This window comes from Artemia franciscana, chromosome 2, assembly GCF_032884065.1.
Source record: "Artemia franciscana chromosome 2, ASM3288406v1, whole genome shotgun sequence".
Taxonomy (NCBI): Eukaryota; Metazoa; Arthropoda; class Branchiopoda; order Anostraca; family Artemiidae; genus Artemia; species Artemia franciscana.
In genome coordinates, this window is record NC_088864.1 from 21,664,166 (window position 1) to 21,681,832 (window position 17,667).

Genomic DNA, 17,667 nt, shown 5'->3' on the forward strand with positions numbered 1-17,667 from the left:
CACTAGTACCAGCTTTCACTCTTATAGTAAACGTACGCCGTAATTCAACCAACTTCGTGACAGCATTTACAGTAGGAGCACAAAACCGGTACAACAAAAGAACCAAAATTTTAATCTCAAAGCGTGCTACAGTTTTAAATTTGAAAATGACTGAAAAAAAATAATATGACTATAAACTGATCACTGATCAGCGAAGAATGAAAACTGATCGCTAATCAATGAGGAACGAAAACTTATCGGACATGACTGAAAACGAAACTGAAAACTGAAAACAAATCACTGAGGACTGAAAATTGATCAGGCATGACTGGAAAAAAAAACTGATCAGGTAGAATTTTTACTTCCGATATCATTTTTACAAATTTAAATAACAAATCTGTATTAGTAGATTTGCCTTGCTTTAGAATATACTATCAGCTTTGGTAGCCTGGATCTAGGTTGTGGTAGCCTAGATCCTAGACTTTGTAACCTTGGTAGCCTAGACTTGGTAGCCTAGATTGAAACAAAAAAAGAGCATCAAGCGTCGAGAGTTCAAACCTCAAAACCTCAAGTGATTTTTCTAAAAACCAGTATTTCAACCATAAAGTAGATTTTATTTCATAGTAAAAATTTTGATCTTTAAACACTTAAAAGAAGGAAACTCTTACTTGCATTGGGTGAGTTATCAAAGGGGTAGGTTACAACCAATGCTCCACCGTGAAGGCTGGCAGAGAGAACAAAATTTTCTTTTGCTATCCATGATCTAAAAATTAAAATAATATTTTAATTAAAAAAGGGGATAAAAACGCTGTACTATCACTTCAACAAGAGCTTTGAAAGTCCAGTTTTCGGGACTTAAATGCAAGTAAAACATTGTCGTAAGATCCTAATTATCATTTTTTATTGGTTATTTTGAATTTGATCACATGAATCACAGATATTTTTCATTTTTGTAACAGAACTAAACCATTGGGAAAATAAACGAAAAAAGTAGAAAGAATCTGCAGCATCAAAGCACCAAGGCATCTGCACCACAATTAGACGACTTATGACCTTTTAGCATTATTACTGAAGCCAAATAGATTAAAACAACACAAAATAATTTACTCTTTTCTCAAGGTAATCCGGATAGTGGATAGACAAAACTATAGCAAAAAATAGCAAAAAACATAAAACAACTCAAACATATACTGATTAATTAAAAAGGAAGCAAGGATAAAGATCCGCCTGAGCCATTAATGACGCATGGAGCGTTGAATCAACGTTTCAGTTTGGACATATCTTACGGAGACATCTAGTAGGCATATCTCCCTGCAGCAGTCAGAATCACGCCTCGGGCACCATCGTGCATCTTAGAACAATACTGGTTGACGAAAGTGGTGAATACAGTGGAGAAAGGGTCTGGATTTTTTTTTCCCAATTTGAATGAAGATTTCTGGTTCTTACTAGCATATTTTTTGACAATTTCTTCCTATAATTTTGTAAAACTTGTTCTCCTTCTACTTCGTATTTCCCCAAGTCTCGATTCATGAGAGAGAGAGACACAAGATTTATTGAAGGCTTAATGCATGCCAAAATCTGGCAAATCTTGGTCATTAGCTACCTATGTTTTAAGCCAGGTATAACAGGCTTAAAATATAGCTTTAATAATATTTTATATTTAATTATATTTATTTTGTAAATGTAATTCACATATTTCAAGAGAATAAATTATATCACCAGCCCACCAAGAGCGAAAGTATCGTTTTTATATTTATGACGCATACAACATTACAAAAGGAACATAGCTAAATATTAAGTACCATGTGTAATTTGTTATTTACAAAAGGCGTTTTAAATAGTTCTATAATGTCTAGAGTAAGTAGAGCAAGTAAAAAGAGTAATTATAATACCTAGAGGACAAATGGAGAACCTAGACCATCAAACGTGACAATCCGATCTGACCGGATTTGACCAATCCAAGAAACTATTAAAACAAAGTCTAAAGTAACGATAAACAAAAATGGAGAACAAAAAAAAATATACAATCAGAATACTTGAGTCAGAGAAAATTACAACGAGTCAACAACAAATGTGAGGAATAAAGAAATATCCAGTTCGAAAATAATCGACAGCAAGAATTAAAACAAGTCAAAACAAAAGTGAATTTCACTGAAACATACGGTTACAATACATGCAACAACAGGGAGTAGAACGAATTAAAAATAAGAGTGAAGAACGATAAACGACAGCGAGAATCATAAGCAACAGCGAGGAAGCGATTATGACTGGCCACAAAAATAATCTAAATTGATCATGCCTTTAAAGACAAGTTCGTATTTTTCCCAGGGTGGTTGTAAAGAACCTATAGTGAGCCTGATTTCTAACAACGATATCAACGAAGCTTCAAAATTTTGATTTAAAAAGTTGACCTAAAAAGGTGTTTAAAAAAATAGTTTTAAAAAGTGACTAAAAAGGGAATTGTTGTAATCCCTTGTTAAAATTAAATAAAAAAAAAACAAGTTTTTTTAAATGAAAGTAAGGAGCGACATTAAAACTTAAAACGAACAGAAATTACTCCGTATATGAAAGGGGCTTTTCCTCCTCGACACCCCGCTCCTTACGCTAAAGTTTTTTATTGTTTTAAAAAGTAGAGTTGCGAGAAAGAATCAAACTTTAGCGCAAGGAGCGGGGTGTCGAGGAGGAAAAGCCCCTTTCATATACGGAGTAATTTCTGTTCGTTTTAAGTTTTAATGTCGCTCCTTACTTTCATTTAAAAAAACTTGTTTTTTTTTATTTAATTTCTGAAAGTTTTTTAATTAATGCATGTCTGATTTTGGCTCTCCGTACATAAATTATTAAAATGAAATTTGCATATTAAATCTTTTTTTGGCTAAATGGCTTTCTCTTAGTTTTGATCAGACGATTTTGAGAAATAAGGGGTGGGGAAGGAGGTCTTGTTGCCCTCCAATCTTTCGGTTACTTAAAAAGGCAACTAGATCTTTTATTTTTAACGAACGTTTTTATTAGTAAAAAAAAATACGTAACTTAAGAATTAACTTACGTAACAAACTTTTATATTCTTATATTTTTGATTATATATATGAGGGGGTTGGTCCCCTCGTTAATACCTCGCTCTTCACACTAAATCTTGTTTTATCCCAATTCTTTAAGAATGACCCCTGAATCAGAAAGGCCGTAGAATAAATAGTTGAAATTATTTTAAAAAATTTTAGCATAAAGAGTGAAGTGTTTATCTCCTCCTAAATACCTCGCTCTTTATGCTAAAGTATTTTTAGAACCCCTCATATGCGTAATAATCTCTGTTCCTTTTTAAGTTTTAATGCTTCTCCTTACTTTCAATTGAAAAAACTTTTTCATGTTTATATTTTCATAGTTTTTTTTTATAGTAATGCTAGAAAGTCCTGCGCCCTTTTCATTGAATTTCTCTTCCCCCATGAAATATTCCTCCAAGGAAAGATCCTCCCATATAGCCCCCTCCCCTGAACCCCACACCCAAACCAAAAAAATCCCCCTGATAACGTCGGTACACTTCCCAGTAACCATTACTGTATGTAAACATTGGTCAAAGTTTGTAACTTGCAGCCCCTCCCCCAGGGACTGTGGGGGGTAAGTCATCCCCAAAGACATAGTTATTATGGTTTTCGACTATGCGGAACAAAATGGCTATCTCAAAATTTTGATCCGTTGACTTTGGGAAAAAAATGAGCGTGGGAGGGGGCCTAGGTGCCCTCCAATTTTTTTGGTCACTTAAAAAGGACACTAGAACTTTTCATTTCCGTTAGAATGAGCCCTCTTGCAACACTCTAGGACCACTTGGTCGATACGATGACCCCTGGGAAAAAAAAAAAAAAAACAAATAAACACGCACCCGTGATTTGTCTTCTGGCAAAAAATACGAAATTCCACATTTTTGTAGATTGGACCTTGAAATTTTTTCTATATGGTTCTCTGATACGCTGAATGCGATGGTTTAATTTTCGTTAAGATCCTATGACTTTTAGGGGGTGTTACCCCCTATTTTCCAAAATAAGGCAAATTTTCTCAGGCTCGTAACTTTTGATGACAAAGACTAAATTTGATGAAACTTATATATTTGAAATCAGCATAAAAATCCGATTCTTTTGATATATCTTTTAGCATCGAAATTCCGTTTTTTAGAGTTTCGTTTACTATTGAGCCGGGTCGCTCCTTACGTGGTACTTCGTTACCACGAACTGTTTGATATATACAAATACTTCCGCAATTATCATTTTTTTGTTCTTTACGCTATTTAACTCTTTTCCTAATGTGTCTGTTCAATATTATTTGATCATTAAAGCTAGTCCAATTTCTAACAACGATATGTACTAGGCTTCAAACTTTTGGCTTTCTTGACCAATACGGGCAGTTAAATCTAAGGTCACTACTAAATTGTCTGAAGTAATCAAAATCCAAAATAAAGATGAAAGACAAATGCGCAGATAGGCAACACCGAGCATCAAAACGTGTTAAAAATGAAAATGAAGAGCAAAGAAATGGGCAGTCAGAACATATGCGAAAACGAGAATTATATCGTGTCAAAAATGAAAATGAAGTGTCAAGATACACGCAGTTAGAAGACAAGCGATATCGAGAATATGAGCGAGTCACAAAATTAAAGTGAAGAGCAAAGACAAGGGCGGTTAGAAGATACGCAAAAACGACAATTCGAGCATTTCAGGTCACATGAACAATCTGAATAGGTCAGGCATTTAAGGAAAATTCGTATTTTTCCCAGGTTGCCAAAAACAAGAAAAAATTAAGGTAAATCCCGGCCAGGGAAAAAAGAGAAAAATGCAAATACTTCGGTTGACACTTCCACTCCGCCATCCTAGATGGAGAAAAAAGAATAAAAAATATAGATAAAAGGCCACAGTACAATATAAAAATAAAAACCTAGAAGAACAAAAACTAAAGTTGAAGAGGCCCTTTCTTAAGCAATTGTGAAGTTTTCAGGAAAGCTGAGAGGACATTTCGACCGGAATTTGCGAATTCTTCTCCTTTTTCTACTTGCCGTGACTTACCTCGTTTTCCATCGCTGTCATATGTTTTCTCCTTTTGTGATGTTCTCAAATTATTTACAGCAAAGTCCCCTCTTCGAAACAAATACCCTAATCTCCCAAAATTTTGGAATTTATGTATACAAACCGAGACATATCACTCACTTACTTGTAGGCTTCCGTTTCTTGTTGTGGATGTTTCATATTCGTCTTAAAATAGTCAGGAAAATTTCGATTCAAATCAAAGCCCATTGCATTGTATCTGAAAAAAAAAATATTGATCATATAATTATGATCAATGTTGGGATGAAGTACACTAAATTACGCCTTCAATCCTTTGATTTTCCAAGAAGAGACCGTTAGGGAATTTACTAGTAAAACACAGCTGTGACAAGACAAATAAGTGTATTTGAATAAATTGCTAATTACATTAGGTCTTAAGGGTACCACTGAAAAATTTCAGCTCTAAGAACAATGTATTTTAAATGTTAGTAATGAACAGTCAAGACAACTTGTCTGCATACACATCATTTTGTATATTATTACATATATATATTATATATTACTGCATATAATTACATATTATTTAGGAGAGCAAAAAAAATAATATAATAATTTAGGATACGAGATTTTCTGAGTAATATGAATTTGAACTTCTAACGCCATCTCAGTACTTCTTCAACTTTAACATGTTTTCCAAAATTAGCTTGACAGAAATGCATTAGAGTCAGGTGAGAAAAAAGGGCGGAATAGTATGGATACATGGTTTTCACCGCCTGCCTATGATACAGTAATTTAAATTGTGAAATAACATAATTTTTAAATTACGTTATAATGTAATAATGTAACGTGATAATATAATGTAATAATATAACGTAGTAATAATGTAATAATACAACGTAAGTTATGAAAATAGCGTGATCAGCAAGAGGCATAATATTCTCAAATATGTGTGGCTCTTTAATAAATTTCTGCAGATTCATTAAAATATAAGGATTTTTTGGTAAAAGACTTTTTGCTTGTATAATTTTCGAAAATTCAATTAGAAGCAAGAATCGCCTTTCATCTTAAAGGGAGAGGGTTCAGACACTTCTACTGCGTCTGTGATTTGCTCACGGTATGCAATCGAGGATAAGGAAAATATTGTTTCCGTCGTAATCACTAAGTAGCTTGTTATCAAAAATTGGAAAGTATCTACATGGATGACGGATTTCAAACTTCGGCCAGTTGATCTGCCTTTTATTCGTAGGTCAGAAGTTATATAACACGAATTATTTTGTATTGAACTTCCACTGCTTTGACCTCAATCAAACATGTCTTCAAATTATTAATCTACCATGGAGTTGAGACTTGGCTGTTTCTCGTATTTAGGACAACCCTGAATATTATGTAAGAAATAGTCACAGGGAGGATCTAGAATAAAATCTTGAGGTAGGCTCTATGTGATAAGGATGTCAATGAGCAAAATCTCGGGGGGGAGGGTGCAATGCAAAAAAGGTACCAATAATTGACCAAATAGACAAATTTATCCTATAAAAAAGTAAAAAAAATTAAAAAAAAACAATAAAAGAGGGCGCCAGAAAAATCTTGGGGGAGGGGTCCCGGGGTTCTCCAGGCCCGCTGGATCAACCAGTGAATAATCATCAACTGAAAAACAACAGTTTTCGAAAGTATGCCCACTTCCTACTGCTTACGCTGAACTTTCAGCATATTATAGATATTTATTCTACCCTAAATAAGGCACAGGTTACACTGTAGGGTAAACACAGGGTGTAAGGAGAAGGGGTTTAGAAAGTGGTAGACTGCATCAGGCACAGAGTAATTCTCTTCGATTTAGGTGTTAGCGTTACTCTGTATTTTCATTGAAAAAGCTTTTTTTTTTAAAATAAACTATAGTTATGTTTATAGTCATATTGCGTAGGATCAATCAAGAATCGACCTTACTATTCTATTTTATGTCAGTATTTGCCTTAATGTGTATCTAATTCCAATTGGGGTAAATTGTGATTCCGAAAAAAAATAAGAAAAAAATAAAGTTTTTCAATTGAATGTAAGGAGAAACATTAAAACTTAAAACGAACAGAAATTGTTGAATTTCTCTTGTGTTTCCGGAGTCGTTCTTAAAGAATCGGAGCTAAAAGTCAAATTTTAGCGTAAACAGCGAGGTATTGATGAGGGAGCAGACTCCCTCATATACGGAATAACTTCCGTTCTTTTAAGTTTTAATGTTGCTCCTTGTTTACTTGATTTCTGATCCTTTTTCAAACAATTCCGCGAAATCATCGTCCCTCCTCTATGGAAAATTCCCACACGAAAAATTCCTCGCTGGAAAGTTCCTACCGAGTTAAGCTCCCCCCCCCGTAGAATACCATCCTCAATGAAAACTCCCTGCAGACAATTCCACCAGGAAAATTCTTCTGAGGCTACTTTCATTTGAAAAAAGAGTTTAATTACTGAGTGTTTTTCAAATAATGCCGGAAATCACCCTCCATGGAAGATGTTTCCACGAAACACCACCTCTCCAAGGAAAGTTTCTCGCGCAGAGATCTCCCCAAGGAAAATTTCTCCCGCAGAAATCCCACCCTCGGAAAAATTTCACAGGAAATCCCGACCCCATAGCCAATTTCAACGAGATCGGTCCACTGGAACATCTCCACACGCAAAATTTAGTCGCTAAAGTGAAAGTAAAATAAATAAAAAGAATATCGCATGATATTTCTAGCAAATCCCCCCCTCGTGTGAAATTTTCCTGGAAAATTCGCCTCTATATACCTTCCTGCCCACGAAAGATCTTCCTCACAGAAACCCCCCCCCCCCCAAAAAAAAAATGTCTATATACTTCTCAATAATAAATATCATAGGTAAACAATGGGAAAATTTCATAACTTACAGTCCTTTACCGTGGGGTTGTAGGGGGCCATGTCATTCCCAGAGGCATAGCTATTGGACCTTTCAGATATGTTGAACAAAAAGGTTATTTCAAAATTTTGATCGGATGACTTTAGGGAAAACAAGGGACGTAGGATGGGAGCTAGTTCCCCCTAAAATATTTTTGATCACTTACAATAGGCACTATACCTTTTAATTTAAGCTCGAATGGGCCCTCTACTGATCCTCTAGGTTCGATAGGGTTATCTCTGAATACAAATAAAGACGCATCTTCGGGCGAACAACACAAAATTCCATATTATTGCAGATGGGAGCTTGAAAACTCTAAATTAAGGTTCTCTGATACTCTGAATGTGATGGTGCGATCCTTGACTCTTTGGGAGTGTTTCCCACCTTTTTTGAAAATCAGACAATTATTGTCCAGCTAGATTTTAATAAGTAAAATTAAAATTAATGAATTTTGTAGATTTGGAATCAAACAGTTCGTGGTAACGAACTGTAGTAAGAAGCGACCCGGCTCAATAGTAATCAAAACTCTAAAAAATGGAATTTTGATACCAATAGCTACATCAAAAGAATCGCATTTTAATGCTGATTTTAAATATATAAGTTTCGTCAAGTTTAGTCTTAACCATCAAAAGTTACGAGCCTGAGAAAATTTGCGTTATTTTAGAAAATAGGGGGAAACACCCCCTAAAAGTCATAGAATCTTAACGAAAATCACACCATCAGATTTAGCGTATCAGAGAACCCTGCTGTAGAAGTTTCAAGCTCCTATCTACAAAAATGTGGAATTTTGTGTTTTTTTGCCAGAAGGCAGATCACGGATGCGTGTTTATTTGTTTTTTTTTTTTTTTTTTTTTTTTTTCCAGGGGTGATCGTATCGACCAAGTTGTCCTAGAATGTTGCGAGAGGGCTCATTCTAACGGAAATGAAAAGTTCTAGTGCCCTTTTTAAGTGACCAAAAAATTGGAGGGCACCTAGACCCCCTCCCACGCTAATTATTTTCCAAAGTCAACGGATCAAAATTCTGAGATAGCCATTTTATTCAGCGTAGTCGAAAAACCTTATAACTGTGTCTTTGGGGACGACTTACTCCCCCACAGTCCCCGTGGGAGGGGCTACAAGTTACAAACTTTGACCAGTGCTTACATATAGTAATGTTTATTGGGAAGTGTGCAGGCGTTTTCAGTAGGTTTTTTGGTTGGGGGAAGGGGTTGAGAATAGGGGGATAGGCTGAGGGAGCTTTCCATCGAGGAATTTGTCATGGTAGAAGAAAATTTCCATGAAGGGAGCGCAGGATTTACTAGCATTATTTAAAAAAAAAACAATGAAAAAAGAAATATGAAAAAAAAAATTTCAGCTGGAAGTAAATAGCAGCATTAAAACTTAAAACGAACAGAAATTATTACCCATATGAGGGGCTCACCTCCTCCTAATACCCCGATCTTGACGCTAAAGTATTTTTAGTAATTTCAACTATTTATTTTACGGCTTTGGGGATTCAGGGGTCGTTCTTAATGAATTGGGACTAAATTTAAGCTTTAGTGTAAAGAGCGAGGTACTGACGAGGGGGGAACCCCCTCATATATGTAATAAAAAAATGAGAATACAAAACTTCTTTACGTAAGCTAATTTATAAGTTACGTATATCTTTTACTAAAAAAAAAGATTCGTAAAAAATTAAAAGTTCTAGTTGCCTTTATCTTAATTAACCAAAAAACGGAGGGCAACTAGGCTTCCTCCCCCGCTCTTTTTTCTCAAAATCATTCGATCAAAATTATGAGAAAGCCATTTAGCAAAAAAAAAAAAAAAAATGCAAATTTCGTTTTAATTGTTCCTCTGCGGAGAGCCAAAATCAAGTTTTTTTAACTGAAAGTAAGGAGCAAAATTAAAACTTAAAACGAACAGAAATTACTTCGTATATGAAAGGGGCTGCTTCCTCACCAACACCCCGCTCTTAACGCTAAAGTTTTTTACTGTTTTAAAAAGAAGAGTTGAGAGAAAGAGTCAAACTTTAGCCTCAAGAGCGGGGTATTGGTGAGGAAGCAGCCCCTTTCATATACGAAGTAATTTCTGTTCGTTTTAAGTTTTAATTTTGCTCCTTACTTTCAGTTAAAAAAACTTGTTTTTTTATTTAATCAACATAAAAATCCATTTTTTTAATGTATCTATTCTTGTCAAAATGTCAATGCTGTCAAAGTCACTCCTTACTTGCATTTTCAAACAGTTCGTGGTAACGAACTGTAGTAAGGAGCGACCCGGCTCAATAGTAACCAAAAGTCTAAAAAATGGAATTTTGGTACCAATAGCTGCATCAAAAGAATCGCATTTTAATGCTGATTTTAAATCTATAAGTTTCATCAAGTTTAGTCTTGCCCATCAAAATTTACGAGCCTAAGAAAATTTGAGTTATTTTAGAAAATAGGGGGAAACACCCCCTAAAAGTCATAGAATCTAAACGAAAATCACAACATCAGATTCAGGGTATCAGAGAACCCTATTGTAGAAGTTTCAAGCTCCTATCTACAAAAATGTGGAATTTTATATTTTTTGCCAGAAGGCAGATCACGGATGCGTGTTTATTTGTTGTTTTTTTCCCAGGGGGTGATCGTATCGACCCAGTTGTCCTAGAATGTTGCGAGAGGGTTCATTCTAACGGAAAATGAAAAGTTCTAGTGCCCTTTTGAAGTGACCAAAAAAATTGGAGGGCACCTAGGCCCCCTCCCACGCTAATTATTTTCCCAAAGTCAACGGATCAAAATTCTGAGCTAGCCATTTTATTCAGCGTAGTCGAAAAACCTTATAACTATGTCTTTGGGGACGACTTACTCCCCCACAGTCCCCGTGGGAGGGGTTACAAGTTCAAAACTTTGACCAGTGCTTACATATAGTAATGGTAATTGGTAAGTGTTCAGGCGTTTTCAGGAGGATTTTTTGGTTGGAGGCAGGGGTTGAGAAGAGGGGAATATGCTGGGGGAGCTTTCCATCGAGGAATTTGTCATGGAGGAAGAAAATTTCCATGAAGGGAGCGCAGGATTTACTAGCATTACTTAAAAAAAAACAATGAAAAAGTTTTTTTTCAGCTGGAAGTAAGCAGCAGCATTAAAACTTAAAACGAACAGAAATTATTACCCATATGAGGGGCTCACCTCCTCCTAATACCTCGCTCTTTACGTCAAAGTATTTTTAGTAATTTCAACTATTTATTCTGCGGCTTTTGTGATTCAGGGGTCATTATTAATGAATTGGGACAAAATTTAAGCTTTAGTGTAAAGAGCGAGGTACTGACGAGGGGGCGAACCCGCTCATATATGTAATAAAAACATAAGAATACAAAAGTTCTTTAAGTAAGCTAGTTTATAAGTTACGTATATCTTTTACTTATAAAAAGTTTCGTAAAAAATTAAAAGTTCTAGTTGCCTTTTGAATTAACCGAAAATCGGAGGGCAACTAGGCTTCCTCCCCCGCTCTTTTTTTCTCAAAACCATTCGATCAAAATTATGAGAAAGCCATTTAGCCAAAAAAAAAATTAATTTCGTTTTGATTATTCGTCTGCGGAGAGCCAAAATCAAAACATGCATTGATTCAAAAACGTTCAGAAATTAAATAAAAAAAAACAAGCTTTTTTTAACTGAAAGTAAGGAGCGACATTAAAACTTAAAACGAACAGAAATTACTCCGTATATGAAAGGGGCTTTTCCTCCTCGACACCCCGCTCCTTACGCTAAAGTTTTTTATTGTTTTAAAAAGTAGAGTTGCGAGAAAGAATCAAACTTTAGCGCAAGGAGCGGGGTGTCGAGGAGGAAAAGCCCCTTTCATATACGGAGTAATTTCTGTTCGTTTTAAGTTTTAATGTCGCTCCTTACTTTCATTTAAAAAACTTGTGTTTTTTTATTTAATCGTTACTACGAACTGTTTGATGTGTGTCGTAGTCATTGTTTCTGGAAGAACATTAAATCTTGGACAACTTTCACATAATTCCTCAGTGAAATGTAAAAAACCAGCAGCAGATCAAAACATCAAATGCTGTTCCAGTTTTTGTTTTTGTCAAACTTTAATATCTGACCAAATAAAACATTAATCATGAAAAAACATAAAGCAAAAACTCTGTTGTTGTTTCTTCTTGCTGCAGAAAGCAGGGTGAATTGTTGCAAAAATGAGGCTCTCTGTGGCACATACTCTTTCCTTCAAGTCCATCTGAAGGCCCTGTTCCAAAACCTAAGGTGCTGGTACCCTGAGATAATAGAGTTCTTGTCTAAAAAGACGACCGCCAAGGCACAGTTTCCTTTCCTCTTCTGTTTAACAGCTATGTTGTTGAACCCCAAGAACACTGTCTGGCTTCCTGCTTTCTAGTGACATCCATGGCTCTTTTATTACAAATTTTGATGATAAATATGCAACATGTCAAACCATTTAACATTTTCCTGAAGTTTCCAAAAGTCTGCAAGATAACATTTGATCTCAAACTTACCGAGGGACCTGGTCTTGAAAGTTCCTCGCTTTCAGCTGGCGTGATGGCGTCCAATATGGAAGCCTTGTTTCCTCTCTGTCCTGTCACTAGGGAGTGTCATTTGTCTCGGCCTTCCATTCATTCAACTCATTCTCCCACCTGTCAGCCACCTGTCAGCCATGACAAATCATGAGAATCGCTATTCTATATTCATCCATAGTTATGGCAAAATCGCACCTCAGCAAACACGTTTTTGCACATCTTTTCAACTCATTTGCACTTCTTCACATTGTGCACGTTGGTCCTTTTTGAAGATGTTTACTAAGTCAGAAAAAAATTCGTTCACGGTTGTCCAGATTTGCTAAATAGCTGCTTCAGCTCCATCCGTGGACCCGAAATAATTTAGGGGTTCGGAGTGGCTCACCCAGAGGAAGCTATAACGTAATCAAATGAAAACATAATAGAAAAATTGTGATCTTTCCTCGGTACCCTCTGCAAGTGCGCCGTGAATACTTGAGTTTATATATAACGTAAATATCTTACTAATAATGTTTATTGGTCTACTTGCAGTTAATATTTATTCGTTGTGAATTTTTTTTCTCTTTTCACTTTTTGTTCTTTCTTTTCCGTTGTTTGCAGTATAACATTACTCTATAACGCTATGACGGGTTTTGCAACCGTTACTGTATAACGGGTCTTAGAGTGAAATCCTCACAAGAATGATGCATCTTTTTGAAACTTATATCTACGTAGGTTGGACGATACGTGGCTCTACTGGTTTTGAGAATTTTGCATTAAGATCACACGGAACAGTGTCACTAAGCTGGCTGATGCTGTCTTGTAAAAAGTCGGAAGCATTTTCCAAACTTCTACTTTACTGTAATGCGTTTTACTTACTAAGCAAAGCAGGATAACAACCTAAGTAATATGCTGGACATTTAGGCGGATATTTCCAAAAAGTTATTGTAGTTATCCCAATTAGAAGTCATTCATCGTAGCTATTTTAAAAGCAGACAAAATTCTGAGTAGTTTCTTCCCCGTTCAAGATTCTTTCAGATAGTCTGCTGCAACGCCACATAAAGGGGGAGGTTTGAAGGGTTTGAACCCCCCCCCCCCACTAAATTTTTGTCCAACTCGTAAAAACTTAAAAAAAATACATAAAACCACATTCTTGATACGGTTTAACAAAAAAATTCTTTTCAAAAACTCAAAAAATATCCCCTCCCACAACAATTATGGAAACAACCCTGGTCTGCTGACATCCTCAAAACCTAGAGAACTTCTCCTTCAATATATTTCTAGGTTATCCGTCCAAATATCCTTGCCACATCCTCGTAAGCACAATGCTAAGTTTGAAGCATTCAATCTGCTCAAGCTGAAGGACATCCAACCGTGCTGATATCAGGAATTTAACACTATGATCATGCAAAAGAGTGATCGATCGTAGGTGATCAAACTGATCAATGATATCTAAAAGAATTTGGACACTTTTCTCAATTTCAGGATTCTGGACACATGGTTACTTACAAGCACCGCAGATAATATATTGAAAATGTAGATGCAGCTAAAGTGTTACAACCTCAGAAGGATTAGGTCTTTGAATCCTACCAGTAGGCTATACTGCTAATACTACATCGGAAACTGGGGATACTTGCCTTCCCTGTCCGCCCTGACAAGACCCTTCTCTTGATACTTCAAAACCATCTGGATTCAAGGACGGCAAGATATGAATCTTCGTATGATCCAGTAGCCATTTTACATAGGGTTCAGTGTGATATTTAGCCAGCAGATACTGAAAAAAGAGGTTAAAAAAAAAATTAATCATATAAGAAAAAAAATATTCAAAAATTGTTCGTGTGTAATTTCTAAAAAACTGTACATTTTTGAATAAATATTTTGTTTCTTATGCGTTCTTTGGGCTTTGTTTCTTAAACAATCAAAGCAACGGTTTCCGCCTGAAGTTTCAAATATGTCTCAGACAAGACTGTATCCAGGATTTTTGTCAGGGATGTGGGACAGGTTTACAAAAAAAAACTTTAAAAACGCATCAGAAATGTATTTTCATGCTTTTTTATTACGTTTTTACGAGTCGGAAAAACATTTTAAGGGAGGAGGAGTTGAAACCGCCCTAACCCCCTATCGATTCGGCTTCGGTCTCTAATACCTTAAAAATGTTTGAAATTTGTTTTTTCAATAAACTAAAATTTTTACTACATGCGCATTTCTTTCCTTTTCTTTTAGTTTTTGAATATTAGTTTTTGAATTGAGTTTTAGTTTTTTCATATTTTTATGGTGTTTTCTAAAGTGTGTTAACTGTTTAATTTAATCTTCATTTCAATTATGTTTTTTTTTCTTGTGATCGGAAATTTATGATAGTGCATCAGGGACATGCCCAGAAGGGGAGGGGGCTTGGCCTCACAGTCTGAATTTCTTTGAATGTAGATGTTTGCAAGAAGGTTACCAAGATTTGAGCCTGTTTTTTTTTTTTAACTACCGTCTATTTTCATATAATCTTTAAACTGTGATAAGTACGCAACTCAAGAGCTTGGAAACACCTCTCCAAGTCATAGATTCCAGAATGTTTTATTTTCCCGTAAAAATCTTATAGCTTGTGAGAATTCTGTCTTCGAAAAGGGGGAAGGTGCTAAGGTAGAAACTTGAGATTACATTATCTGGTCCTAATTGGGGTTCTAAATTTATTTCTAGAAATTTTTTCATATTGAGTAGCAGCTGTACCAGTGAGAAAAAGGCTGATCTTTCCCTCTTTTACCATAAGAAAATAAGTATAAGATTTCACACATCCAACCCTTTTAGGGAGGAGGGTCATAATATCGAAAGAAATACTCAATTTACCTGCAATTGAAATCTAAAACGAATGTGGGTTGTAATTTGTTTTGCAAGGCCTCTGCTTGAGAAAGAAAAATGCCTCTGATAATTTAGTTCTTTAGAAAGCTATCAGTTTTCCACTGAACTGTATAGTTTATATTTTGAAAAATCTAAATTTTGGTAAACTGAGTTTTGGCAAGTTTTTTTCCTTTGGCTTTAATTTCAATATTTTTGAATCATGCTGATACATACTCTCTGTATTCTTATTGAATATTCTTACCAAAACAGGGTTACAATGCTAGCTAAGGTCTATTTATTATAAAAAAAAAAAAAAAACAGGAAAAAACTTTCGAATACCTCAATCAAATGAAGAGAAACTTCCCGTCCAACGGCTTCATTCCCATGGATGTTCCCAACAATTTTGACATTCGGTTTTCCAATATCTATTTGATTGGCTCCGTTTGTTACCAAGATGACCCAAAGATCTCTGCCTAGTAAAATAGAATAAAAATCTAAATTTTACAACTTGTTAGAGCAGCGAAAACCAGCGCAGCCCCTTCTCAGAATTTTCCCCGAGACCTTGGGATTTCATTCCTGTGACTAAAATCTAGGGAAAAGAAACACAAAAAGAAATACACAAATATATATATATATATATATATATATATATATATATATATATATATATATATATATATATATATATATATATATATATATTTACACTCGAAGAGAAGTCTTCTTCGCAAGAATTTGAAGAGAAGGAAGAGCAGCCAATCTTTCTAATTCGCAAGGAAGATTCTTTTTTTTATCTAATATTCACAGACTAAAGATCAACAAAAAAAGTGGGAATCGACCTAATGAAATTACAATTGTGTATGGAAAATTAGTTAGTTGTTGGATAAGCATACTAAACATTAATTATATTATACAATCTCGAGTAAATTTATAGGTCGTAAAAATTTAAAGCGTTGGAAGTCGAAAAATATGAAACAAACCTTTCACTTTCACAAAAATTATAATAGTCAGTGCCAGCAAATCATTCGCTAATACAAATTAGTAAAATCACGTAAGATAAGATTTAGCCATCATGAAATACACATAAAATAATACATTTTACTATTCCCCCAAAGGCTCTTTGTCCTGTAAAGAAGGGGGAAGATAAACGAGTCACTTACTCAGAGAAGAAAAAAAGAAGCAATGATTATCAGCAAACGTTATGCTGACACAAACTGAAAAATGAGCAAGTAGCCCATGAGCTTAGGCATGAGTATGCTGCAACTGAGAAAGTAAGTACTGGGCAACTGGAGCAGGTAAGTTTCCTGGAAAAAGACTTTCAAGTTTTAATAACAATATATCAGAAAATACTGACATTTGCTCAGACGATTTGACAGAGACCCAAAATTAAAGCACCTTTTTTTTCACTTTACTATATCAACGTAAAAGGTGTCAGAATTTAATGGAAACGTATGTAAATCTCCCAATTATCTATTATTCATAGTAGCTTGCTTTTTACCCACCCCAAAAATTTCGCGTATTTTTTAAAGAATAGTTTTTAGAATAGATGCCCTGTCAACCGTCAATGTTATACTACTAACAACTCACTTCAGTATCAATCCTCTTTAGGCCAACACAGTTGCACATAGTCCTCTTATACCCCAATCTACTTAAGCTTTAAATTAATCATCATTATTAATTTTCTAAATTTTCAAATTAATAGTTTTAAAATTGAAAGCTTCAATATTTAGCACCTCACTTCCGACAAGTTTCCATTTTCTTCACATTTCTTTGCTATGACCACTTCCAACCCCGTCTGAATACGAGCTATTTAACGTTTAGTCCCAGACGAATGACGGAAAAAGTACAATATTTAGCAATCCATCATTTCCCGCAATTTATATTTTGGCAAAGATAAACCTCTAATAGTAATTTAGATATAGATGCATCAGAATAATGCTATTGATTTTCTGAGAAGGTTAAAAGTTGTTCGTTCAGGTTAAACCCTAAAGGCTAAGAAACAAAAAAAAAAACTTAGTGTTTTTCAGCACGTTTGAATGAATGAGACGTGACGTGCATATAACACCCAACAGCGATATTTCAAGAAAATGTATCAATGAATGAAATTCAGCAAGACGCAGCGATGCATTACAAACAGGGTTGCCAACTGGACATATATTATGTCAATAGGACACATTCCCATGTGCCAGGATAGAATGACATAAAACGGGCCAAGAAGTGACATATTTTAAAATCTGGAACATAAAAGGGCAAAAAGGGGACATATTTTGTAAATTTATGACATAAAACGAACCATTTCCCAACTGGATACATGCTTTGGAAAAAAAAAATCACTTTTCACCAAAGTAGTGCTTTTTCTCGTTTTTTTTTTTTTTTAGCTTCCAGGCTTTTTCAGAGATGTTGTAAGTAACGGATTTTCTCCAAAGTAAGAGATTTATATGTTTGTTCGAGTTTCGTGTTTTCAGACAAAGTCATTTTGTA

General features: G+C 35.1%; 2 protein-coding genes across 2 annotated transcripts in view; one reads left to right on the forward strand and one right to left on the reverse strand.

Annotated features, from left to right (window-relative positions):
- Nucleotides 1-17,667, forward strand: part of LOC136038653 (uncharacterized) — a 150,952-nt gene that overhangs the window by 36,893 nt on the left and 96,392 nt on the right. The gene's annotated exons all lie outside the window — the stretch shown is intronic.
- LOC136038644 (carboxypeptidase M-like) overlaps nt 1-17,667 on the reverse strand; it is a gene marked incomplete in the record, with an annotated part of 99,188 nt that overhangs the window by 28,842 nt on the left and 52,679 nt on the right. Inside the window, 4 exon segments of the mRNA XM_065721896.1 lie at nt 648-742; nt 5,170-5,262; nt 13,998-14,134; nt 15,526-15,659. Of these exon segments, the coding sequence (XP_065577968.1) occupies nt 648-742; nt 5,170-5,262; nt 13,998-14,134; nt 15,526-15,659 (459 nt within the window).